The sequence below is a fragment of the Arachis duranensis genome, chromosome 1 (assembly GCF_000817695.3).
Source record: "Arachis duranensis cultivar V14167 chromosome 1, aradu.V14167.gnm2.J7QH, whole genome shotgun sequence".
NCBI classification, from domain to species: Eukaryota; Viridiplantae; Streptophyta; class Magnoliopsida; order Fabales; family Fabaceae; genus Arachis; species Arachis duranensis.
The window spans coordinates 49,352,734-49,378,189 of record NC_029772.3 but is presented as its reverse complement, the minus strand read 5'-3'; the positions used below and the strand labels follow the sequence as shown (position 1 = coordinate 49,378,189).

Below are 25,456 nucleotides of genomic sequence, written 5' to 3'. Positions count from 1 at the left end.
ACATAACTTTTGATGAATAAAATTTCTTTAGTGCTTTATGCACATTTTTTGTGAGATTAGGTGAGTTGAGTGATTTACTACGCTTGTTGCATGGAGAAAATTGAGTGATTCAATTTTCATCCCTCTGATCTAGGTTGTCAAGGACAAGTTCTTTGAAGGTCTAGTAGGGAGCCCCTTCCGGTGACCTAGGTTGCTAAGAACATATTTCTTAGAGGTCTAGTAGGAAAAAAAACTCTATTTATCTATCCTTTTATTTTTCTGTTGCGTCTTTTCTCTATCTTTTTCTTATCTATTTATCCTTTTGTTTTTTTCTTATCATCTGGTATCAGAGCCAGGTCGGACGTAAATTCTTATTTATCTACACATTCCATGGGTCTTGTTTAGTCTCTTTTTTTTCTCTTTAATTTCTGTAAATTCACGTTAGAGTCAAACGAAAAAAAATTCTTTTTTTAATTTTGTTTTTGCAATTATTCTATCTTTAAGTCAGTGTCTGGAAAAAAAATAATAATAAAAAATGATTAAGTATTACGATAGTGATGACGAAGGAAGCTCATATGTGAAAAAGAGTTCTCAGTTTCAAATCCCTGCATTCAAAGGGAGGAATGATCCTGAAGCGTATTTCAGATGGGAAAGGAAGGTAGAATCAATTTTTGCAAATTGTATCCTTTCAAAAGAAAAGAAGGTTCAACTGGTACAAGCCAATTTTTCCAATGCTGCCGGTATATGGTGGACTGAATTAGGAAGATCTAGAAGACGGTATGGAAAGCGCCCAATTAGCAGCTGGGAGAAGATGAAGAAAATCATGAGGAAGCAGTTTGTGCCATCATCATATCACAATACATTTTTTGGCAAATTTTTTACGTTACAACAAGGCTCACAATCAGTGATGGAGTACCACAAGGAGTTTCTATATTTGATGGACATGGCTAATATTAAAAGGATTCCTGAGGTTCTTAAAGACCGATTTTTGTTTGGATTACGTGAAGAACTTGCAGATGAAGTCCAACGTTACCGTTACACAACCATGGACAATTTGGTCAAATTGGCCATTGACTGGGACCAGGTGCAACAAATGATAGCTCGCCATAACAAGAGGAACTCTTCTACGCCTATCTTTCATTCTTCTTCAAAGCCAGAGATGGAAGAATTTGTTGAGTATGCTGTAGAGGGTGATGTGTCTTTGGAAGATTCAACAGTGCATAATTTTTCAACTGGGTCCTTGGGATGTGAGCAATTTGAAGAATATGAGAAAAAAGAAATTGAGAAAGAGATTGATTGTTTGAGTGAAAAGAATCCATGTTTGATTGAAAGCGAGGGGTTTGAGAGAAAAGATGAGAATAGTGAGTGAGAGGAGTCAATGAGCGAAAAAGAAACTGAGTTCAATAAACCAGGCTCTGATACCAGATGATAAGGAAAAAAACAAAAGGATATAAGGATAAGAAAAAGATAGAGAAAAGACGCAATAGAAAAATAAAAGGATAGGTAAATGGAGTTTTTTTTCTACTAGACATCTAAGAAACATGTTCTTAGCAACCTAGGTCACCGGAAGAGGCTCCCTACTAGACCTTCAAAGAACTTGTCCTTGACAACCTAGATCAGAGGGATGAAAATTGAATCACTCAATTTTCTCCATGCAACAAGCGAAGCAAATCACTCATCTCACTTAATCACACAAAAAAATGTGCATAAAGCACTAAAGAAATTTTATTCATCAAAAGTTATGTAAATTATCTCACCAAAGGTGTTTAAATAGGCACCTAACAACTAACTAAAAGATAAGATAATTAATTTAAATCAGATTTGATCTTATTGGATTAGATCATATTTGATTTAAATTTTAAAATCTTAAAGACATGATAACTAATTTAAATCAGATTTGATCTTATTAGATTAGATCAGATTTGATTTAAATTTAAAATTCCTAAAAATACTACTAAGCAAATCGGAAGCAAATCAAATCTTCCAACAAACTCTAACAGCAAAATAAATTAAAATAAATTATAAAAAAATTCGAAAATATTAATAATTTATGCCTGCCATAAAATTTGAAAAGCATTATTGGGCTTCTTGTTGTCCTGACTTAGCCCAATGGGCCTTATGAATTGTTGTTCTTTCAGCACCACTATTTTTTGAGACGGACTCTTGGTCTTCTTGATGTCCAAGACCGGCATGGCACAATTCTTCTAGAATTCAGATCCTTGAATATGGCAAGATTATCATTCCGTCCCTTAGCTCCAAGATGACGAAAATGTCCTCCTGACCACGTATCATGCACCTTAGTTCTTCTTCTTGTGCATTCCATTAATTTGGTACAACTCTGTTTGACCATATACAAGATTTTCTTTCTAAAATCTCACAAACACCATTCGTATTATTCATTCGTATTTTGAGCTTAATGTCTTTTTGAAAATTAACTAGAGCCTATATTAGTATTGTGTATGAAACCTAGCTGTAACCATCCAGACGTTGATACCTTAGATCAAAACTTTTGGACGCGGAAGGTGAAACATGTAAGTGTGCGCCATCCAGAGGAGTTTTGGAGCTTTAAATTCTTGCCGACCGTAATGCCTATGAGTAAGTTAACAGTCTAGAATGCCCCCATCTATATGGATGCCTGAATACGAAGAGAGCTATCGAATCTCGAGGGAAAGATTAACCAATGTGTCAGTAGTCATGATACCCGAACTTAATTAACTACTCGAAATTATTGCGATGCATTCTCAAAGAGTTTTAGGATATGCATGAATACAACATCGTGAAATGGTGATGGACGCCTGACTAGAAAATCTCTGAGTATTGCTTGGATGACCAAAGAGAAAGAACTGTTGAGTAAGTTAAGGGCTTAAATTGGGTGTTGAGAAAGTAGATGTAGGTGTCAAATTGAACCAATTACAAATTACAAGAGGTCGTAAGGTTGAGAACTTAGGGAATGCAATAATGGTGATAAGGAGCTACTAAGAGTATTGAAGCCTGTTGAATGAAGTAGATACCAAGAGAGAATTCTGTGTCAAAATCGGAAGTTGAGGCAAAAAAAAACTATTATTCGAAGCTGACAAGAGAGGATTTTCGAATTTATCTTAAAATTACTAAAACGTACCACAAATCGAAGATGGTATTTTGAGCAGCCAGAAGTGAAGAACGAAGTGGCAATCTATGTGATTACATATTTGTCGCATGAGAAAGAAAATAGATACCACCAAAAACCATTCGGAATGTTGCAACCACTGAAAGTTCTACACCAAAAGTAAGGAAGAGTAGTTGTTGATTTCGTATTAGATCGCCGAGGTCTGGGACAGAAGGTGAGGCGTCACGGTGCGCTAAATGCGTTTGAATTGATTGAAAACTAGAGCATCAAATACTTTAGTTCCTAAATTTGATAGCCGAGACAACGGAGAAAAGCTACGCAAGTTCGAGTTAAGATTCTCACTACGGAAAGCCGACAAAAAAGTTATGTAGATCTGAATTAATGGCAAGAATGGACTATTTCAGATTCTGAATTGGGCCAATGGCATATCGGGTAACTCTATCCCAACAACTTTCAACCGATATGACGTATTTCATGTCTCAGTTTTAGGAGAACACTTCTAGTGTCAATCACGTATTAGAACATGAACCCGTCCAACTAAGAGAAAATCTAACACTTCAAGTAACCTCAGTTAGAATATATAATAAGACACCATTGCCAAGAAGCTATGTAGAGGAGGAGTTACGTTAGTAGAAAATGCTGAGAGTGGAGCTGGAAGTGAGAAACATACTTGGGCACTCATGTCAGATATGCAGGAGAACTACCCACACCCCTTTTCAGGTAACTGAATTTGAATTTTGAGGGCAAAATTCTTAATTAGGTGGGTAGGATATAAACCCCATAAAATTAGTAAATAATTAATCAATAAATTAATTTTTAATGAAAGAAATTGGAAATAAAAATTTTATAGTTTAATTGGATAGAGCTAATTAAAATAAGAATTTTGACACTAATTTCAAAGAATTCGGCCCAAAATTGGGCCGAACGGGACAAACCGGCAGAACCGGACCCAAGCCAGGCCTGTGGGCCCAACCGACTCATTAAATAAATGAACATCAGCTCCATCCCTTCCCATTTCTGCATGCAAAATGAGATGGGAAGCAAGCAAAAATGGGGAAGAACACCTTAAGTTCCAAAACCCTTGATTTCCATTGAAATCCATGCAATTTTTTATCCAGAGCTCCAATCGCCACAGCGTTTGCAGCCACACGACCGCAGCGTCGAGTTCTACAAAGCCCAAAACATTGTGAGGTAAGGAAGCCACGTTTTCTTCCTCAATTTCTTCACCTTCAGTTTCAAAATTTATGAACAAAGGTAATGAAAAGTTTTCAATTTTGGTGTTTAGGCTCGAATTAGTTTGAGGAGAACATTCAATCTTGCTTCTTTTGGTGCTTGGGTAAGGTGGAAATTCTAGAACCTTAGCTAATTCCTTAATTTAGTATGTTAGGTATTGAATTCTGGGTATATATGTGTGATATATGTGAATTAGGTTTGTGTATAAGTAAATTGGAGCTTGATTGTATACGTTGGTGGCTCGGTGGAGTTGGGTGCCATTACTTTGGTGATTTTGGATCCTTGGAGCTGTGTTGGTGCCTCTTTGGTAGTATCTCGGATTATATGTGGAAATCGACTAAGGTTAGGTTTAGGTTTCACATATTTAATATATAAAGTTCTGTGAAAACTTAAGCTAGATGACCATAGGATAGGTTGGAATGCATGAAAACATTCAATGCTTGGCACCCTTGATGATGATTATGATGTGAATTGAATATGTGTTCGATGATTGTTGTGTATATCAGTAATAGTATGTTAATTAGTGAGTTGGTGGTGAATGGTAGGAAGTTATGAAGATATATATTGAGTAAGTGGATATATGTTAATGTTGTTGATGAAAAATGATGAAATTAGGTTGAAATTGTGTAATAATGAAGTATGACTGAAGGTGGTGTGATATGAACAATTTAGTGTGGTGTTGGTGTGCTTTAATATATTGTTGAGTTGATTGTTGGTATAGAAGTTTGGTTTTGAGTTTGGTTTTAATGAAAATTGAGGTTTGAAGGTTTTTATGTAAAACTGATTTTTAGCCGACTTCAGCAAGCCATAACATAGCTTCCAAACCACTAAGCTAATTCAAACTTATTTCAAAGGAAAATTGATTTCGTGAAGTTTATGTTGTTCAAAGAACGGATGAAAAATGTTTTAAAATGAAAAAGTTATGCGCATCGGAAGTTTGGAGTGCAAAGTTGAAAAATTCTGCAACATTCAGCATTTTTGCTGTTCTGCATAACTTGTGTACGCAACCACTACACGCAATGCAACCAACCTATTCAAGTTGGGTATCTCGTGTACGTGAGCATAGAAAATTGTACGCCCACGCGTGCGCGTGACCCCTGTTTTCAACAAATGAGATTTTTGTGTTTTAAACATGATTTTAAACCTCTAAACCTCTATTTTTACTCTTTTAACTCTAGATCTTAATAGTATACCCATTAGTGAGATGGAGCTAGGAATATGTGGTAACTTAGAGATGAAGAAAGTTAGAGAAGTGATTATTTAGGTATGGGGAGGCAGGGTGAATATATATATATGTAAACGTATCTTTATACTACTTGAATTATGAACTGGCTAAAGAAAAGAATAAATGATACATCTTAGTACTCTTTCTTGAAAGTGCAACCCCAGGAGATGGTGAAAAGTAAGGATCCCCTTCTTTGTGCCTCCTGGTATTGTAAAATCACCCTCAGCGAGATGGTGGGAGGTTAGAATCCACTCTTTATTCCTCCTGAGCATATGAGAACGTACCTCCTGGGTAGATGCAATGGTTGTAGTTTCGTCCCACTTGTTCTAAGTTGGTTACTATAGAGGCTCCCCAGGTAGATGCAAGGATTGTGGTTTTGCCCCACTTGCTCTGGGTTATGATGAGTTATGTATAAAAGTGCAATTAAATGACTGATAAGTGATAATATGGCCATAATAAATGATTATGAAATGTTTATGAATGAATATAAAATGATTATATGAGATACAAGTTTTTCTGGGTAAAGTACCATGGCTTGCCTCCATGTGTTCCAGGTAGAGACTCGATACTCTGTTGACTCTACCTCGTAAGGGTTACCGAGCACGTATAAATTCCCGGGAACGGTACCCCCATTGAGCAATTTGATATATATGTGAGAAAAAGCTATTCAGAGACTCTTGGAGATGTGTGACGGGATACAATCTAGGGTTTAGCAATTGGACTTATCGGGTTGGCTTGATAACCAACAGATTAGACTAATCAGCCATAGGACAGGCATGCATCATATGCATATTATTTGAATTGCTTACTTGTGCATTAATTTGGATTGCCTAATTTATTATAATATGCTATTTGTTATATTTGCTATCTGTATTACTTGTATCCTTCTTGTGTTTGCCATTATCTGCTTGTGTGTCTTTGCAACTTCACCAGAGATGGAGGAATGGAGGAAAGACAGAGAGAATTAGGGCTCTAGCTAAGTTTTAGTTAGATTTAAGGAATTGGTTAAGTTTAGAAAACCTTAGAAAACCACCCTGATTCATGGTTTCTGCTTTAGCTTTTTAAGGTTTATAATCATAGTGTCAGCATTCTAGGATTACTTATGGCATTCCTAAGACCTTATATCTTATGTGTGTGGCACCTTTACCATACTGAGAACCTCCGATTCTCATCCCATACTATTTTGTTGTTTTCAGATGCAGGTCGAGAGGCACCTCGGTAGGTGTATGGAGCTTTTGCAGTGAAGTGGATTAATTTTGGGATTTTGCTTTTGGTCCTTTGCTATATGTACATAGACTTTCCTTATATACATATATACATATATATATGTAATTGTTTTATTTTGTACCTCCTAGAGGTTTATGGAGAACTAGGGTTTTAAACATGTATTTTGGGCTATGGGCTGTATATTTTGTATGTAAATATTCTTCGGCCAGCCTTAGCTTTGCAGGCTGAGTTAGGAGCTTGTTATTTTGTTTTTTTTACCCTATGTTCATACTTTCTGTTTATTTATTCCTTTGAACCTTAGTTTCTTCACACGCAAGTAATCTTGTTCCCGAAGCGTTGCGCTTTTTATTTTACGATTTTTGCTTTATCCGTTTTTCAAGGCTCCTCGTTTGCTATATCCTTTTAAATATTATTATATATAATTTTTTTTAGAGGTCGTAATACCACACCACCTCTATTTTACATCCTTGGTGTAAAGCTCTGTGTGGTAGGATGTTACAGTGACTATAGATAAGGCTATGGCCACGGTTTTAAAGTGGGGTGACCATAGATTAAGCTATGGTCACGGTTTTAAGGTAGGGTGACCATAGATACCTATGGTCACACAAAGATCATGACTATAGATTATCCTATGATCACAGTTTTAATAAAGGGGTGACCATAGAGCAACCTATGGTCAAGGTTTTTATGCATGACCACAGTAAAAAAACGTGGCCTAAAGTGCCAAAATTTGAACACTACAACTATGACAAAAAACATGACCATAGATAAAAAAACCGTGATCATAGGTCTATGGCAACGGCAGAATAGGCTACGGTGGAAAAACTATGACCATAGGTCAAAAACCGTGACCATAGACCTATGGTCACCCTTTTCACTAGCTATCACCGTGACCATAGACCTATTTTTGTAGTGAATGTCATCTTTAGCATTGTCATCAACAACAAAAGAGATTCTCGTACCTCCATCCTTGTAATTAAGTAGAGTCATGTTGATGATTTCTCCAGCACTTTTTCCTGTATTCTGAAACAACCTCTTGTTCCTTTCAAACCAAACGTTCCAAACAACCGCAAAAAACTTATGAACCACTTCTTATGCTCATCCTTCCTACTTGTAGTACCTATCTAGCTTTGGAAGCATAGTTATCAAACCGGACTGGATCGGCCGGTTCGACTAGAAAACCGGGCCAAAACCGGCCCGGACCGAACCGCTCAGCCAACCGAAGGCGAAGCTACCACGCATCTAGGTTCTACAAGTCTACCATGCTCTCCATATGCTCCAGCGTGCCAAGTGTTAAAGCTTTGGGTTTTTTGGAAAATTTTCCAAAATGGCTGCAATGGGGTTCGAACTGCTTACACCAAGGTTCCAAGGTTGCAAGAAGGAAACTCATGCTACCAAGCTACACTCCTTCTTACAAACATATACCCCAATTATAATACATATAGTAACTTTTTATTATATTTATATTCAATTAATTACTAATTTTAAAGTCACACATTTTTAAATCAATTATATTTTATTTAACTATAAATTATATATACTTGTATATAATAATAGGTAAAGACTCACATGCAGCTGTCTTTATATGAAGTTGATAGTTGAAAATCATTAGATGATATTTAGTTAAATTTGTCAAATCATCTAACTATTTTTAAATATCAACTTCACATGAAAATTAACTGTATGTAAGTTTTTATTTATAATAATATAATAATACAATAAATATAAATTTAATTAATAAAATATTAAAATTTGAAAATGATAATTATTTTTATAAAAACAAAATAAAAGTACTTATAATAAATAAAAAATAATTAAATTTTACATAATTATTTAATTATACCGGGTTAATCGGTTCAACCCGTGACCCACCGGTTGAACCAGTAACCCAGTGACCCAGTAACCTCACCTGTTCGATCACCGGTTCGGTTCTGATAACTATGTTTGGAAGTGTTCCTTTAAAGTATCCGGAAATGACCATTGTCTGCCAAAATCAGATAACCAAACACACCACACCTATGATAAAACCCAATTTGGGGGATTTTATCAACTTTTTTCACATTTATTCAATGAAATAGCATGGTTTTGTAATTCTCCCTAGATTTGTGCTTAAGTGTGAAAACATGCTTTTTAGGCCTTAAAATAGCTAAATTTAATTCACTTTAATTTCATTCGATGCCTTGATATGTTTGTTAAGTGATTTCAGGTTTAGAAGGCAAATATTGGATTGAAGGAATGAAGGAAAAGCATGCAAAGTGGGAGAACTCATAAAGAAAGGAAGGAACCGAAGAGCTATCAATCCTGACCTCTTCACACTCAATTAATCATAACTTGAGCTACAGAGATCTAAATGAGGCGGTTCTAGTTGCGTTGAAAAGCTAACATCCGGGGCTTCAAAATGATATAAAATTTACCATAGTTTCCTGGCATTTAGAGACACGTATGTGCCCTTGACATGCACACATTACAGGATCAGCGTGGGTCCACTTTAAGCAACTCGTGGCCAACAATTTCTAGCTCATTTTGGGTCCAATCCAACTCATTTCTGATGCTATTAAACCCATGGATTGAAGGGTGATGAACCAAGTAGTCATAGTTTTAGTTTTCATTATGTTTTAAGGTAGAATTCTAGAGAGAGAAGCTCTCTCCTCTCTCTAGATTTAGGATAGAAATTAGGGTAAAGTTAGGTTAATATATCTCAAATTTATCTTTCAATTCTCGTTTGATTTCAATTCTCTTTATATTTTAGTGTTCTATTGTCTCAATCTTCTTAGTTTCTCTTGTTAATTCCTTGTTTTGCTCTCTTTTATGTTTATGAACAATTATTGGATCTCAATTTCTTCTCATATAATTTTATATTTCTATGTCTTTTGATGTTTACTTCACTTGTTATTGTTGATTCCTTACTTTTGTTAGTTATAGCTTTTATTAATGCTTGCATTTGGTGATGTTTACTTTTCTTGCACTCTAAGTATTTGATGAAATGTTTTCTCTAGTTTTTTAGTTGTTTCCGTTACTCTTGGCCTAGGCTAAGGGAATTGAGTGACCTTGAGTCATTGGGTCTCAATGAATTGGTGAGTTGAGAACCCTTGGTGATCAATTTGATACTCGTTGACACCAACCCACTACTAATCTAATTAGTAGATAGATTGGGACTTATGGGTTGATGTGATCAAGCCTATTTGACATACTACAAGCCTAGGAGTAAATATTACGTACTTAAGACTTTTGGAAGTAGACTTCATAGCTAGGTTGGCCTCTCATAATTATCAATATATGGTTTGTAGACAAGGATGGTGATCTCAATTACCTATGTCTAGCCAAGAGTATTTTTCCTTTCTTTTATTAGTTAATTGTTCATTTACCTTCTTGTCATTTATTTTCTTGCCCATTGAAAATCAAACCCCCCCATGTTTTTTCATAGCCAATAATTGAGCACTTCATTGCAATTCCTTGTGAGACGACCCGGAGTTTAAATAATTCGGTTAATTTTCATTTGGGGTTTGTACCTGTGACAACCAAATTTAATTTGATTTGAGGATTGACTATTGGTTTGGAATTATACTAACAATGGAATTATTTTGTGGAATTCCGAACCGGTGTAAATCCTTGTTTCAACCTGCCAAGTAAATTCACAGCCAAGAAACAAGTCGTGAACATATTCAACATCCTTATTACATAATACACACAAAATATCACCCTGATTAACAATTCTGAGTTGACACAATCTTTTCATTGTATTCACCCTGCTGATGCGTGCGTACACAAAACCCCCATACCTTTTTGTACAACAGGCAGTACCAGCAAGTGTATTGGGTCATCCAAGTAATACCTCAGTGAGTCAGGGTAGATCCCACGAGGATTGTGGCTTGAATCAAGCTTTTGGTTGTCTTGCAGGTCTTAGTCAGGCGGAATCAGAAGGTTGTTGATTGTATGTTGAACTTTATATTTGTAAAACAAGTGTTCTAGAGAATGGACGCTTGAATCAAGCTTTTGGTTGTCTTGCAGGTCTTAGTCAGGCAGAATCAGAAGGTTGTTGATTGTATGTTGAACTTTATATTTGTAAAACAAGTGTTCTAGAGAATGGAATAGAGTTGATAGGATTAGGGTTGAGAGTCAGAGTTGCTTTGTCTTTCTGAAATAACTTTGGTACTACTGTCTTCTTTGCTTGTGAATGATCTTCTTCAATGACAGGTTGTATGTGATTGACACTAGTTTGAGTAGCTGCCAATACTCCTCCAGATCTGAACCCCAGGTTTAGTGTAGATCCATTCTGATTGAGGGTGAAGCTCATACTGGTTCTAGCCTCTACCACAGAGACCCTAATCTCCCCTGAAATTGGCTGAACTGATGTTTCGAGAAGTCCCCAACAAAGTCGCAGATTATCCGTCTGAGAGACGTATATTCAAGCTAGCGGTTCATCATTGTCCGATGAAAGACACACTCTGAACCCATGTAGAATGTGATAACCTTATGCTAGTTCAACGCATTCAGAGTGATGAATAATGCATATACATCTTTGAGTTAATCAAACACAGATCAAAGAAGAAATAATAGTACTTTTATTAATTCATAGGACTCAGCAGGGCTCCTCCCCTCAACCTAGGAGGTCTAGAAACACATACTGAGGTAGAAGACAATGTGAAACGAAAATAGGGTTGAAGATGATTCAAATTACATAAACATAAGCCTTTAAATACTAAACAGATGACTAGTAAGGGCAAAACAGTCTATTTAGTGCTAAAATCCACTTTTAGGGCAAACTTGGTGGGTGTTTTGGCTGAGCTTTGATGAGACGATCCACGTGTATTGAGGTCTCTTGGGCGTGGAATGCCAGCTAGGGGGTCCATTATGGGCCTTTGGATGCTGGGCTCTGCTCTTTGGGCGCTGGATGCCTGGAAGGGGGCAGGAAGCTGTCGTTGGACGCCAGTTTTGGGCCTTCTAATCCGAAGCAAAGTATGAACTATTATATATTACAGAAAAGCTCTGAAAGTCAGCTTTCCATAGCCGTTGAGATCACTTCATTCGAATTTCTGTAGCTCCAGAAAAGATCTTCTGAATACAGGTAGGTCAGATATGGACAACATCTGCAGTGCTTTCTCTGTCTCTGAATCAGACTTTTGCTCCAACTCCCCAATTTCAGTCAAAAAATTCTTAAAATTTCACAAAAACACAAAAACTCATAGTAGAATAAAAAAATGTGATTTTAATACTAAAACCTATAAAAACTCAATAAAACTAAATAAAAACTACTAAAAACTATATGAAAATGATGTCAAAAAGCGTATAAAATATCCGCTCATCACCTGCCTATCAAGACAAACCAGACAAATAGCTCTACTCTTGGAAGGATTAAACCTTTCCAAATAGCCTTAGTGAAGATATAGCTTGTTATGTCATACAGAAGCATATCTTATTGTAGTACCTGCAAAAATGAGTTAATAGAAAATACACCCTGCCTGTCAAACTTTCAGAAAACTCTATCCTCTTGATAAAAAACTAGTTTAACTGGCTTCAAAGTGTCGTGTAATTGATTCACAAGTTGCAACTTCCATTGGAATAGCTCACGCCTCCATTAGAAATTTCAAATCTACTCTAACACATCCCAAAACCCACAAGCCCCTATGGCTGATCCTTTTTGGATTGAAACTGAAAAGAGCCTTGGAAACCTATCCTTCAGCGGACCACAACTTAACTAGACATCTTCCCAGAAGTGAGTTCTCCTGCTATCACCAACCTCCATGGACAAGCCAGTTATCATCTTGTCTCTAATACGTTTCTCCTTTATCTGTAGCTGACAGATATCCTTCCAAGGACCCCCTCTTGTAGGTAATGTGTAGTGACCCTCAATTTTAAAAATATAAATATAAATAAGTTATAATTTATTTTATAAATTGAAAATTGGAGATTTCTATTTTTTGAAATTATTTTATTATCAGTAATTAAACTAATTTTATAACTATTTGAATTCAATCAAATTCATATTCTTATATATATTTTATGATGAAATATCTTACATAATTAAAACTATAATTCTATTAATTTATAAGTAATGAAACTTATATGTATATTTTAATTTGAGTAATTGATATTTTAATTTAAAAATAGAGTTTAGCTAATAATATTATTATCGAGTTCGATATCCGCCAATATGAATAAATATCGGTACTCTTTGTTGAGTTTAGTTTTGCTAATGCTTCACCAAATACCTTTCACTCTTAAGTTACTAATATCATTTAAATTAGTAACTCATATATTATTAATTTTATATATAAATTATTATTATTATTATTATTATTATTATTATTAGTCGTGAATATTATATGTATTATAAGTTTATATAGTTTTGTTCCCTTGTATTATATAGGCGGTTCTAAACCGCCGCAAAAACAAATTCCGGCGGTTAACGTGATCGCCATGGATATGGGCGCCGGGATTGCGTTTGGCGGCGGTTTTCACAAACCGCCGGTATAACCGCCACAAAATCAAATTTTTGCGGCACACAATATAAAACCGCCGCCAAATGACTCTGACACCGTTTACTTCATATTTAGCGGCGGTTTTTGAACCGCCGCAAGTTATCCCAATATGCTCAAGTTGAAACTAGTTTAAGGGCGGTCTAAAACCGCCGCTAAATAGGTCACTAGTTTCACTCAATGTTGCCGGCGGTTGCAAACCGCCGCCAAATCCGAAAGTTTTTACAATCTCTAAATCCAAACAAAGGCGGTTTAAAACCGCCGCCAATTTAAGGAAAAAAAAAGAAATTTCGGTCATTCAAAAAAACCCGCCCAATTTATTTAAAGTATTATTGGATTATTTTTTTAATTTTTTTATATTTATTATTATTTTAAGAGTGAGTATTTTCAACAAAAATAGAAGCTAAACTTGTAGCAAAAACAAAATTGACTATATAAGCAAAACAAAGTTATATATTCATCAAAATACGAAGTAAATAAATCTATTTTGTAGAGTTGTTCAGTCTAATCCAATAAAATATTTGCTTCAATGCAAAATAACTCCAAACCTAATATTCTATTTTCACTCTATCATTCCACGAAACTCATTCCTGCAGCGATTTCTGGGGGAAGCTCCTCACCCTGCCGTTGAAACAGATAAATTAGAGCACTCTCCATCGCCTTCAATTTTTTCTTATCTGATGCTGCCTCATCCTCCATCGCCTTTCTCTTCAACTTCTCGCCTTCCAGCTCTGCCTGCAGTTCAAGCAGCTTCCTCTGGGTCTCCTCTTGTTGGACTCCGTTGCCATATGCATGTGAATTCGGACCGAAGAGTTGGCTAGGAGTCGGTCCAGATCCCATACCACGTACTCTACCCAGTTTCTCTTTTCCGAAAACTTGAGCAATGGAATCATTCTGAGACAACATTCTAGAAGACTCATCCTGTTGCTCGATCTCCTCAATTCTTTCCTACATACACAAATTAACAATCTCCTCAACTAACTTATCACTTACATCATGATAAAATACACACAAATATAACAGCAAAAAAATTTAGGATTACACATAATCCCCAATCAATAAAAAATCCAAAGGCTAATGAAAACAAAAATAATAAACAATCGAAAGATTAAAATTGATTTCTGATAGTAAATGAAATGCAAAGTAAAGCTAATGATAGTGGATCAGAGAAGCAACAGTGGTTTCCGTAGGTTCTGCGTAGAAAAATAGAAAGTGGCTATAGTAATAAGAATTCTAGTAGATTAAGTTAATATAGTTAGTTAAATTATTATTTTATTTGTTCAAGCAAGACTACTAATTAACTAAAGACCAGACTCATATAGCTACTAATTAACTAAAGACCAAACTCATATATGGTGGTATACTCCCGTGACATCCACCAAAACTCCTCGCACACCCAGTCAAACACATCGGCTCTCAATATTGAAATTTAAAGAGATCACCTTAATTATAAATATACTATAAGTACACCAGTTAATAAATCACACAAAATATTTTTGCTTCGAAGATATTTAATTTCAACCTGACATGGATGTAATGCATGGTAATAATAAGCACGTGTGCCCAACTAACTATTGTCTGCACTTATTCATATCCTTAATACTTTAGATATATGTAATGTAAATAATTGGATACCGCCAGACATTGAATAAAAGATTGAGTTAATAGTGAAATTTGTTTTTGAAAGATCACTAATTTTTTAAAATTAGTTCTCAAATATCTTAGTCGTTATAAATTAAAAAATTATTCAAAATACAGGCTGCAATTAACGAGTAATACTTACACCAATTGCTCTCGCTTCATCATTGATATATGAGCCATCCTTTTTCTTGTGCACCTTGATCCACAACTCCCCTCTACCGACTATCTTTCCTTGTTCTTCCGACTGTAATAACAAAGTTTTCGAATTGAAATTTTTCACAAAATCAATGAAAATTAAATCATAGAGATAGTTCAATAACTAAATAAAACAAGTAGAGTACCTCTTCTTCCATCCGCCGTGCGAAGCTTTTCGAGCCGCCAGTGTGAGTATATTGTTGTTTTGATCGATTGACCGCGTTTTTCTTGCACTTCTCCTATTGGTCCATCCAAGACAAAGGGCGATTAGAATCTGATAGAAAAGGACTCAATGCAACATAATTGGTATTCTTGTGTAACAACGATACAGTATATTACCTTCGTCTCAGGTTTGGCGCGATAGTCAAGGTACCATCTCCAATGCTCTCGATCAATTCCCGGCGGCCGATTCTCAAGATTTTGTTCAGTCGTGAATGTTGGCTCATAAAAACGGTCATACAACCTCAGCCTTGTTTCCTTCCAAGACTTTCCCATACTTTTCAAAATATTTTTCTTTATAAGTCCTTCGCTGTCTTCATCAAAGTGGAATATTTGCTACACAGATAATAATAATAATCAATAATTGTAAAAATAAGCAAATTTAATTTACCCGGGGTATAAACTTTTACCTTGACACATTCGTTATAGACCTTGTCTTTCGTGGTAATCTCACGCCAACTTGTTCTACAGATGGGAAATTTTCCAAAATCAGATCCCAGTAAACCAAGCACGCCACTCAACACTCCAGCTTCGTCCCCAATAGCTTGCTTTGCATTGTTGAACCTAAGCACGATCTTCCTACCGTTAGGCCGTTTCATAGCCTCCCTCACACTTAGTTTTGCCGGCTTGATTGTGCCGTCAGAATCTATAAGCCAAACATATCATTTACGTTGTAAACAGCATGTCAGAAATTTTTTATATAACATAATAATTTCAACATAATACCTTATTGTGCGCCTAACAAAGAAAGCATGATGGATCAGACCAGCATAAAACATGTTTAAATTGGTACAGAATTGCAGCACTTGAAAAAAATTTAACAAAAACTGCTTGACTTTTATTGTAAAAAACTAAGTACAATGACAAACTTAAAATTAATTTTAAATGTGGGAGGCAATAATTAAATTAGGGTAATAATTAAGAATTCTTTTAAAATATTTTGATAGCCCACATAATATATTTTGGAATAATCGAATTAGAGTATATTGTAAGTTAATAATGGATGGAGCCTAAGTTATGTTGATGAAAGAAAAAATAAATAAATACCATACCGATGGTCCTAACCGCCCAAAATTCGGTAGTCTTGCGTCCTCTGCGAATCTGAGTTCCAGAAGCATCATGAAGGTTGTCAACTTCTTCATCAAGAAGAGTTTCCTCATCTGCATTAGCGTCCAAGCTTAGATGGTCTGGCAGCGAGTTTCGGACACTGTGTGTGCTCATCTATGGAGCAGGCCTTGGTTCACTTCGCGGGGGACGAAAAGGGCGTGAAGTAGCGGGGACACTATCACCGCTTGCAGGGACACTATCCCCACTGTTCGGGTGAATTTCAGAGCCATCATGGTGGGAGTCTGAAGTGGCATTCGCTCCCCCTTGAGGTTGCTGAAACCCTGGTCCAAACTTTGATTTTTTTGTGAATCGACCTTTCCGGGCCATCTTAAAATCCTGACACCAACAAGAACACAAAAAGGAATAAAAGTAGTCATGGTCCATAGTTGTTATATCGGATTTCATAATCTCAAGCAGCTCATGAGACTCAATACTTGTTTTATAATCCCTGTTATTTTTATTTCTATGAAATCTGCAGAATTACGAGGTTTCCAATAACAGAGGCATTTTTAGCAACATGCTCCTGTGACAATGCAGGTTCATGAACTATACCCCCGGGTCATTTATGAGCAAATTATATCAGCCATGCATGTTGCCATGTCCAAGTAAACTCTTGCTTCAGTTAAAATAAGAACACAAAAAATAATGGGAGGAGGAACCCTTACCGCAGACGAGAAGACGGGAGTGCAGTCCTTTGAAGTGGAATGATTGCGATCGACGAGAGAAGCAATAGGTTTCAGGCCTTCGTCAGGAGGGGGCGTGGGACTGTGTGAGACACCGCTGGAGGTTCAAATGGAGTCTCGCAAGGGAGAATAAGGATTTGGGCGCCGTTCCTTATATCATCTCAAATTTGGGTTTAGCAATCTGTTAGTGTGAAATTTTGGGTTCCCACTCTTTTGGTCTTTTATAATAATAATAATAATAATAATAATAATAATAATAATAATAATAATAATAATAATAATAATAATAATAATAATAATAATAATAATAATAATAATAATAATAATAATAATAATAATAATAATAATAATAATAATAATAATAATAATAATAACAGTAGGATAATAATAAAAACAGCCATGTGTAACAAAGGCGTGTCATTATTAATTCACACCTGCACACCGCCTTAAGTACAAGTATCGGGGAGTGTTAAAGAGTATATAAACATAGGAATGATAATATAGGGGTTTTCTATATCTGAAACAAAAATTAGTTGTCACATATTTTCCAAGATATAATTTCCACATAAAAGTAAATCATAATGACCTCTATTATTATAAAAAAGGGGATATTATTCTCATATCGAATATATAAAAAATGTCTTCTTATTGGACCAATTAATATAGCATCCCTATCTAATAGACAAAGTTCATACTTGTATTACTGCATAACGATAATTACCATGTTTCATACATAATTAGATAAATAAATTATCTGAAAATTAATATCATAATGTTGACCAAAATATAAATACAAGGACTGTCCAATTCCCCAAATACGAGTCACTTTGAGGTGCCCGTGCTGCTAAGGCAAACCAAAGCTCCATATCTATCGATCTATCTATCTATCTATCTATCTATCTATCTATCTATCTATCTATCTATCTTTCTCCTCGTGTTCCCCTGCTCTCTCTATGCATGTTTTGTTGTTGTTTTTGTATGTATCATGAATATTTTAGCTTCACCAATTTTGAGTACAAAACAAGCACTTCTATGGGTAAGCAACAACATTTCCTTTGTCCATTTCTATAAGAATTCAAAATTCATTGAAACAGGCAACACCACCAAAGAAGAACTCAAACTTGGTCCACTGGTTATGGCTGTGTTTGCTGAGATCAAAACTTTGTGGATCTGTCTAGAAGAATATTTTGATTCAAATAATTGTGGTTGAAATGTTCCTGTGGAGTTTTTCTTTCGAAATTATAAATTGTTATTTAGGCTAACTCCTGGGTTTTATTGTTGAAATAGAAATATATCTAGAAGCAGTAACAACTTATATATAAAATAACCCAAAATCAACACTAGAATTATTAAACATAAAAAAATTGGCTAAAATGATAACAATGGACAAAGTCTGGGTATTTTAATATATTTATACGAAACCTGACAAGTGTATGTTAGATTTATATTGTCCATATAATATTTGCACAAAGAAAGCCTCAATTGTCGTTAGCAAGTTTAATAAGTATATATCTGATAAGTATTACTAACATACTTATTAGCAATGATTCATCCAAACTTCATCGAATTATTATAGTGCATGTATAGTAAATTAGCTAAGTAGTACAATCTTTAAAACAAGAACTGGATAAAAGTGCCATGATAAAATAGTTATAAAATTATTTTCTCCTTAATGAATATAGCATAGTATTGTCTCCGCTATCATATGCAACCTGACTCTAAGTCCTTCACCTAAACCAAAGCTTTTCCCTCAAGGATTCAAGTATCTTGTTGCCCACGTAGCTAAGTGCCACGCATTCTTCTCCTCGGGAGACATTCCACTATAAGGATATTCATTCTCTTCGGGTGTTCTATTGAGGTCGTAGGACAGCATCGAACCCTTACGTCCAGCAGAATCTTCGCCCTCAGAGATCTCGGAGGAGACAACATTCTCTCCTTCCAACGAATCTGGAACCACCTCCACCGGGTATTCAGATTCCTTTTGTACATTGTCTCAAGACATTCCTGGGAGGTGCAAGGTAGCCAAACAAGCCCGGATTAGGAGGAACTAGTGTGTGAATTTACTAATCAGTATGGCTTAACATTTAGAGTCAATAACTTCTTTAATCAGACAACATTGGGATTATAATTAGTGAAGCCAAGGGTGACCCCTACTTCAAATATGCTCCAAATTGGGATGGAGAGTCTATGCAATTCAACTAGGCCGAGTCTTTAGAATTAATATTAAAAAGATACAATCTTATATGTACATGAGATAAGGTAGAGTGATGATATATATATAAGTCTGCATTCATGTATGGGTTAATTAAATAATTCCATATAAGATTTGTCAAGCTTGTAGTGGATTAGACATAAACAGATCATATAAACAGTACAAAATCCGAGTCTTTCTTACTATCCCATAGTCGCTCAAGGCCGAATGCTATGAGTTTAAATTCCTCCTGTGCTGCATAATCCAGTTCAACGACAAGAGAGTTCTCATAGCGTGACTGCACAAACAAGCATAATTAATGTATAAGTACTGCAGCTATGAAAAAAAAGTAAATTTCATTTTCCAAAAGTAAAATATTGAGCAATAAGTAGAATATGAAACCCAAATTGAGCCAGCGCACATCATGCCAAGGCAACGGATGGTAAAACATGAATATTTACCTTCACCTCGTCAAGTATTTCCTGTGAGCACCACTTTTCCGTACTTGTTATAAACTCAAACCCAAATTTAGCCCGGTACTTTCGGTCCCAATGAAACATTTCCTAAAATTTTAGAATAACCACATGAATATGGTTTCTTTTGACAGTTACGAAAATGGTTTAAAAAATTAAACTGTGCAGCGGCAAACAAACCTTCATCATTGAACCAGGTGCATAACTAATGGCTCGAAAAAGGTGACTTTGTCCAGAGAACGCATCCAACCATGATTGTATGCGGGACTCTTTGAACCACAATTGCCTTGCAAAGGACGTTGCGTGGTCCAACGAAGAGAACGGAGACGCTTCTATCATCTTCTCTGCGAACCAATGGCTTCTGGTAATGAGAAAGAAGTCTCTGGTCTCCAATTTCCCTGATAATCCACCAAAAATAGAAAGAATGTACAAAGACAATATAAAAATGTGACTATAGGAAGTCTTAAAGGATAGAAAACAGCGTTGTCAAAACCCAGATAAATAAAAGAGCTTTATATGAGACGATGCGTTTTGAAAAATCTAAAATAACTCAATCAAATCAACCTATTGTCGGAGAATATGACTAAAATACAATCTACTGAAATATGAACTACATGCATGATGGAGAACAGCATTTTAGGATTCGGCGGCCTCTTCACAATCTTCAACCCTTTCGATGGTGGACTCTTCTAAATCGCCGTCTCTCGTCAACCGCAGGCCTTCGACATCAAATTCAGGGAGGCTACTCATACAGGACTGTGGATGAAGGTCGACCTCACAATGTTCATAATCTTCGCCCATGTCAAACAAATCTCTTGGCTTCACATGGACCACTACACTCCATCCATTCTCCACCTCATCCTCCACGTAGAACACAAGACGCACCTCAGATGCCAAGATATACGGCTCATCGTCTTCTCGATCACCGGTGTGGATAGGATTGGCAAAATTGACACAGGTGTGGCCCAAAACGTCTTGCCGGATGCCTCTGCCCGACGTAGTGTCCGCCCAAAGGCACTTGAACAATACTACAGTGAATTGACCGCTGTAATTTAGCTCGATGATGTCTACTAATCTCCCGTAATACGAGACACCGCCAACAGCAACATTGGCATCCCGTTTACTTGCATAACTTCTAGTATCCGAAGTGACATAGACCCCACTATTCTGTGTTTTCATCCCTTCCTCCCTCGACATGGTCCTGAATTTAAATCCATTGACGTTGTAAGCCTGATAGCGACTGGCCTGAGCACGGGGACTGCAGGCGAGCCACTGTAACTCGTTCGAATGATCCGTGCTTCCAAATTGGACCTGACATTGAACCATTAGAGACAAGAAGGCATCAAAGGGTTGTAGGATCCTGAGATATTATAGATTACCTTATGCCTGAACCAGTTCGAAAATTCTCTGTGCACAACAGTATCTATGTGAGACTGCGACCTTGTTTTACCTCGCAGTTTTCTCTTTGTGAAGGCTCTGTACTCACTGTGCATAGACAAAGTTTGTTCAAGTTCATTTCTATCAATACCCAAATTGGCTAACTGTATAATTTTAGAACTTAGGCTGTTGTACTTACTCCAAGAATTTCTCTACAGCACTGCAATTCACCAGTACATGACGATGTGCTTGAAGCTGTTCGGTTGCTGTTAGAGTAAAATATGAAGCTGCCCCGACCGACTTTCCAACCTCTAGGAACATGTCGGCAATCTCGCTCTCTGGAGCATCGCTCGGTCGGTCGTCAACGCGCGTCGGTCGGTTGATCCTAGTCTCGACATTATCTAAGTATCTTGAACAGAACGTGAGAATCTCCTCGGATAAGTAGCCCTCTGCAATCGATCCTTCTGGTTGTGCCCTGTTACGCACGTACTGCTTGAGACGACCTAGGTACCTTCGAGTAAATAACATAAATTAATAAGTGACAACAATCCTAGTTATAGAGGTCGAGAAAACTTAAGTAGATCTTTACCTCTCAATTGGGTACATCCACCGGTAATGCACTGGGCCACCGAGACGGACCTCCTCGACCAAATGCATCGTTAGATGAACCATAACTGTGAAGAAGGAAGGTGGAAATATCATCTCCATGTGGCACAAAGTATGGACCACACGATCCTAAAGGAGAGGAAGTTGTTGAGGATCAATGGATTTACTGCATATTAGTCGGAAAAAGGCTGATAACTCAGCCACGACGGCAGACACTGGGGTGGGCAACACGTGTTTTGACGCAATTGGAAGTAGATGTTCCATTAGGATATGGCAGTCATGACTCTTCAAGCCGAATAACTTGCGCTGTTTTAAATCAACACAGCGAGAGATGTTGCTAGAGTACCCGTCTGGAAAGACCACATTCTTGATTGTCCTAAGAAAGACATCCTTCTCTGGATTCCGCATGGTAAAGACTGCAGCGGGATACTTTCCACCTTCAATAGGCCACATATTCTGCCGGATGCCCATCAATTGGAGATCTTTTCGAGCTTTTAGGTGGTCTTTGGACTTACCGCTTTCGTTCAACATGGTGAAAACAATGTTGTCGCATACATTCTTCTCTATGTACATCACGTCAAGATTGTGACGTAATTCGTTGTTCTCTCAGTACGGCTGATCAAAGAATACACTCCTCTTTTTCCAAGGAGACTCGTCTTGGACCACGGTCTGCTGTCCGCGCCTTCTTTTACCGCCCATCGCTTGCACCTTGCCTTGTGAGACGGGAACACCCTCCAATTGTCTCAGGACATCCCTACCAATCAATTTGGTAGGTGGGGATCTATCCTCTACCTTGCCATCAAATCTACTCCGATCCTGTCTATATCTGTGATCGCAATTCAAAAAGCGACGATGACCCATATAACACCATTTCTGACTGAAGGTGAGTCACCTAGTCTCGGCATCCAAATTGCACGGGCAAGCTCTCCCGCCGTAAGTATTCCAGCCAGATAAATTGCCCAAGCCAGGGAAATCACTGATAGTCCACATCAGTGCAGCTCGCATCTTGAATGTTTTCTTCTCACTGGCGTCATACGTATCGACACCGGCCCACAGCAGCTTGAGCTCGTCGATCAGGGGCTGTAGGTAGACATCTATGTCATTACCAGGCATTTTAGGACCGGGAATTATCATAGAGAGAATGAAGTTGGTTTGTTTCATGCAAATCCATGGGGGTAGGTTGTACGGAATAAGAATCACTGGCCATATTGAGTACTTTGAACTGAGGTTTCCATAAGGGTTAAAGCCATCACTGGCCAAGGCTAGGCGAACATTGCGCGGATCGCCAGAGAAGTCAGTGTATCTCCTGTCAAATGACTTCCAACCCTCGCCATCCCTGGGATGCCTCAGGTAACCGTCAGAGTTGGTTCCTCTCTTGTGCCACAACTTGTCCATGGCTGTCTTGCTAGACATGAATAATCTCTGCAACCGTGGAATCAAAGGAAAATAACGAAGAACTTTTGCCGCCTGAGGTTTCCCATTCTTCTTGACAACGGCGTTGATCTTTACAATGGAATTCTTTCTGGTCTTTTGCTTCCACCTGGATGCTCCACACCTTTTGCATCTGGAGAGGTCATGGTCGGAACCCGTATATAGCATGCAGTCATTTGGACATACATCTATCTTCTTGTACTCAATACCGAGCTTCCTTATGATCGTCTTAGCATCGTGCAAGGTATTCGGAATCCTTGCATGCTCAAAGGCATCCCCCAATAGCTCCAGAATCAATCCGAAAGCCTTGTTGCTAACTCCGCACATGCACTTGATATGGTAAAGTCTCACCAAGAAAGACAGCTTCGAGAATCTTGAGCATCCTGGATATAATCTCTGCTCGCCATCCTCAAGCAATTCTTGAAAGGCACGAGCCTCGCGACTAGGCTCGTCAGATAAGTTCGGCAACCCTTCCGCACCATCTCTGACCACTTCATCCATCATGTTTTCATTATCACCCTGCAGTCCCGGAATGTTGAAGGCCTCGTGGACCATGTCAAGCATTTGATTTCCTGAGTTTCCAGTGGGTTCTAAAGTTTCTGTATCTCTGGAGCTCTCGTCTACGGTCCTCTCACCGTGATGTAACCAAAAGGTATAGTTAGGGGGAAAGGGTTTCATCAGAAGATGATCGTAAGCATCCTCTCTAGTTTGGAAAAATCGGAACCCACACAAAGGACATGGACAATGTATCATCCCATCCGATGATGCATTGGCAAAGGCAAAATCAAGAAATCTATTCAGACCATCCCTATATTCTGCACTACCTCGTGGCTTTGTAATCCAACTCTTATCGATGTCTTATTAAATGAAATAGCACGAACAAATAAATATACAGTAAGTAGATGCATAACACTAAGAAATCTATTGAAATAAAATTCGGATATGTGTAAAGAGAAATAACCACAGTTAATCACAATTATAAGACGGAATATCTCAAAACGGGAAAAGATACAGTTATTAGCATCCCGGATAACATGTAGCACAGGAAAGGTAATTGGAAGGATTCTTACTCATTGTAAAATTCTGTGCTTTCTTTTAAAAATACTGGTAGAAAGAAGTGCTGGTTCCAAGTCCAAAAAATGAAAATATTAAGAAATACTCCCTTAAAAGATAAAAAGGAAATAAAGAATAATTGTTAAAAATAAAAAATAAATTAAACAATAACTATAATTAATCCATCATAAGGCACAGAGAACGGGATATTCAAATGATCTCAAAATATGAAAAAGAAAACAGGATTGAATGTTACATATGGGTACCAAAAATGCTAGCGAGTGAAATAAATATAACTAGTCATCTTGTGCTGTCTTCTAGCGTGTAAGAAAAATAACGTGTTCATTGTAAAAGAAAATAAAAAAATAAATAATGCACAGCAAGAAGGGTCAGACAAAAAAGATATGGGAACCAAAAATGATAGCAGGTGAAATATCCTTTTCCTTCATGACATGTAGGACCTACAGGAAACACACTAAGAGTCCAACAATTTTTTATTCATTATTCTTCTTCTCTACACACAGATAGACTATACAAGTTTTCATCTCATAATCATCAGAGATGAATTATAATAGTAGAAAACACGGAAACTATATGACTGTATGATCTACTCAAGAAAAACCCAATATTTTATTTACTTGGGGAAAACAAAGTTCGAACAAGAACATTTAAACGTGAGAATCTGAATTCTGATAAAGAACAAGCAAATCGGCATGGCTATGACTGTATGAAACTAAGACTTATTGCAACTGGACCTGGTACACACGAATTATTGGGGTACCTTTATTTGGCTTTGAGCCATGGAAGAAGATGCTACGATAATAATTATTATAGTAATAATAATAAAGCATATAATTGAGATATTATGAAATTTTGGGTGCATTTGCAATGAAAAGGGAAACTGTTTTAACCAAGGCAAAAAAAGAAAGGGGACACTTTCATCAATGAACAGAAATTGGAGTCAATTAAATACATGTTAAGCCAAATGAATCACGCAAAGTATACCACAAGTCCAATATTATATACATACTTGTAAAAACATCAAAACTGTTTCACTCTTCTGTACAGCACTTTCTCTGCTAATAATTAATATATAAACTAGCGAAGCTAGCTAGCTGCACAAAATACTAACAATAAAGACCCATGTGTCATGTATGTTTGTTAGAACTTAGACACTCCTCTTGTATTTTACATTTCGTTCATCAATCAGATCTAAACATGTATGAATGCTGCC

At 36.9% G+C, this 25,456-nt stretch overlaps 2 protein-coding genes across 2 annotated transcripts in view; both read right to left on the bottom strand.

Annotated features, from left to right (window-relative positions):
* Nucleotides 1-13,816: 13,816 nt before the first annotated feature.
* Nucleotides 13,817-16,522, bottom strand: LOC107488791 (uncharacterized). Its single transcript, XM_016109569.3, has 6 exons — nt 16,354-16,522; nt 15,712-15,947; nt 15,422-15,637; nt 15,229-15,321; nt 15,030-15,131; nt 13,817-14,194 (listed from the first exon to the last, which is right to left on the bottom strand). The coding sequence occupies exons 1-6, from the start codon at nt 16,520-16,522 to the stop codon at nt 13,817-13,819; spliced, it is 1,194 nt and encodes a 397-aa protein (XP_015965055.1).
* A 5,822-nt stretch (nt 16,523-22,344) lies between these two features.
* Nucleotides 22,345-25,456, bottom strand: part of LOC110280298 (uncharacterized) — a 9,416-nt gene continuing 6,304 nt past the window's right edge. The window contains exons 3-4 of the mRNA XM_052262676.1: nt 22,631-24,026; nt 22,345-22,564 (exon numbers count right to left, since the gene is read on the bottom strand). Of these exons, the coding sequence (XP_052118636.1) occupies nt 22,345-22,564; nt 22,631-24,026 (1,616 nt within the window). The remainder of the gene's footprint in view (nt 22,565-22,630; nt 24,027-25,456) is intronic.

Bases quoted from the DNA above. Each gene is read 5' to 3' on its own strand.
- LOC107488791 (XM_016109569.3), bottom strand. From the start codon at position 16,522: ATGAGCACACACAGTGTCCGAAACTCGCTGCCAGACCATCTAAGCTTG. The intron at 15,638-15,711 runs GTAAAAGTTTAT...TTATCTGTGTAG, and splicing joins TCTATAACGAATGTGTCAAG to CAAATATTCCACTTTGATGA. The intron at 15,322-15,421 runs GTAATATACTGT...ATGGACCAATAG, and splicing joins GCGCCAAACCTGAGACGAAG to GAGAAGTGCAAGAAAAACGC.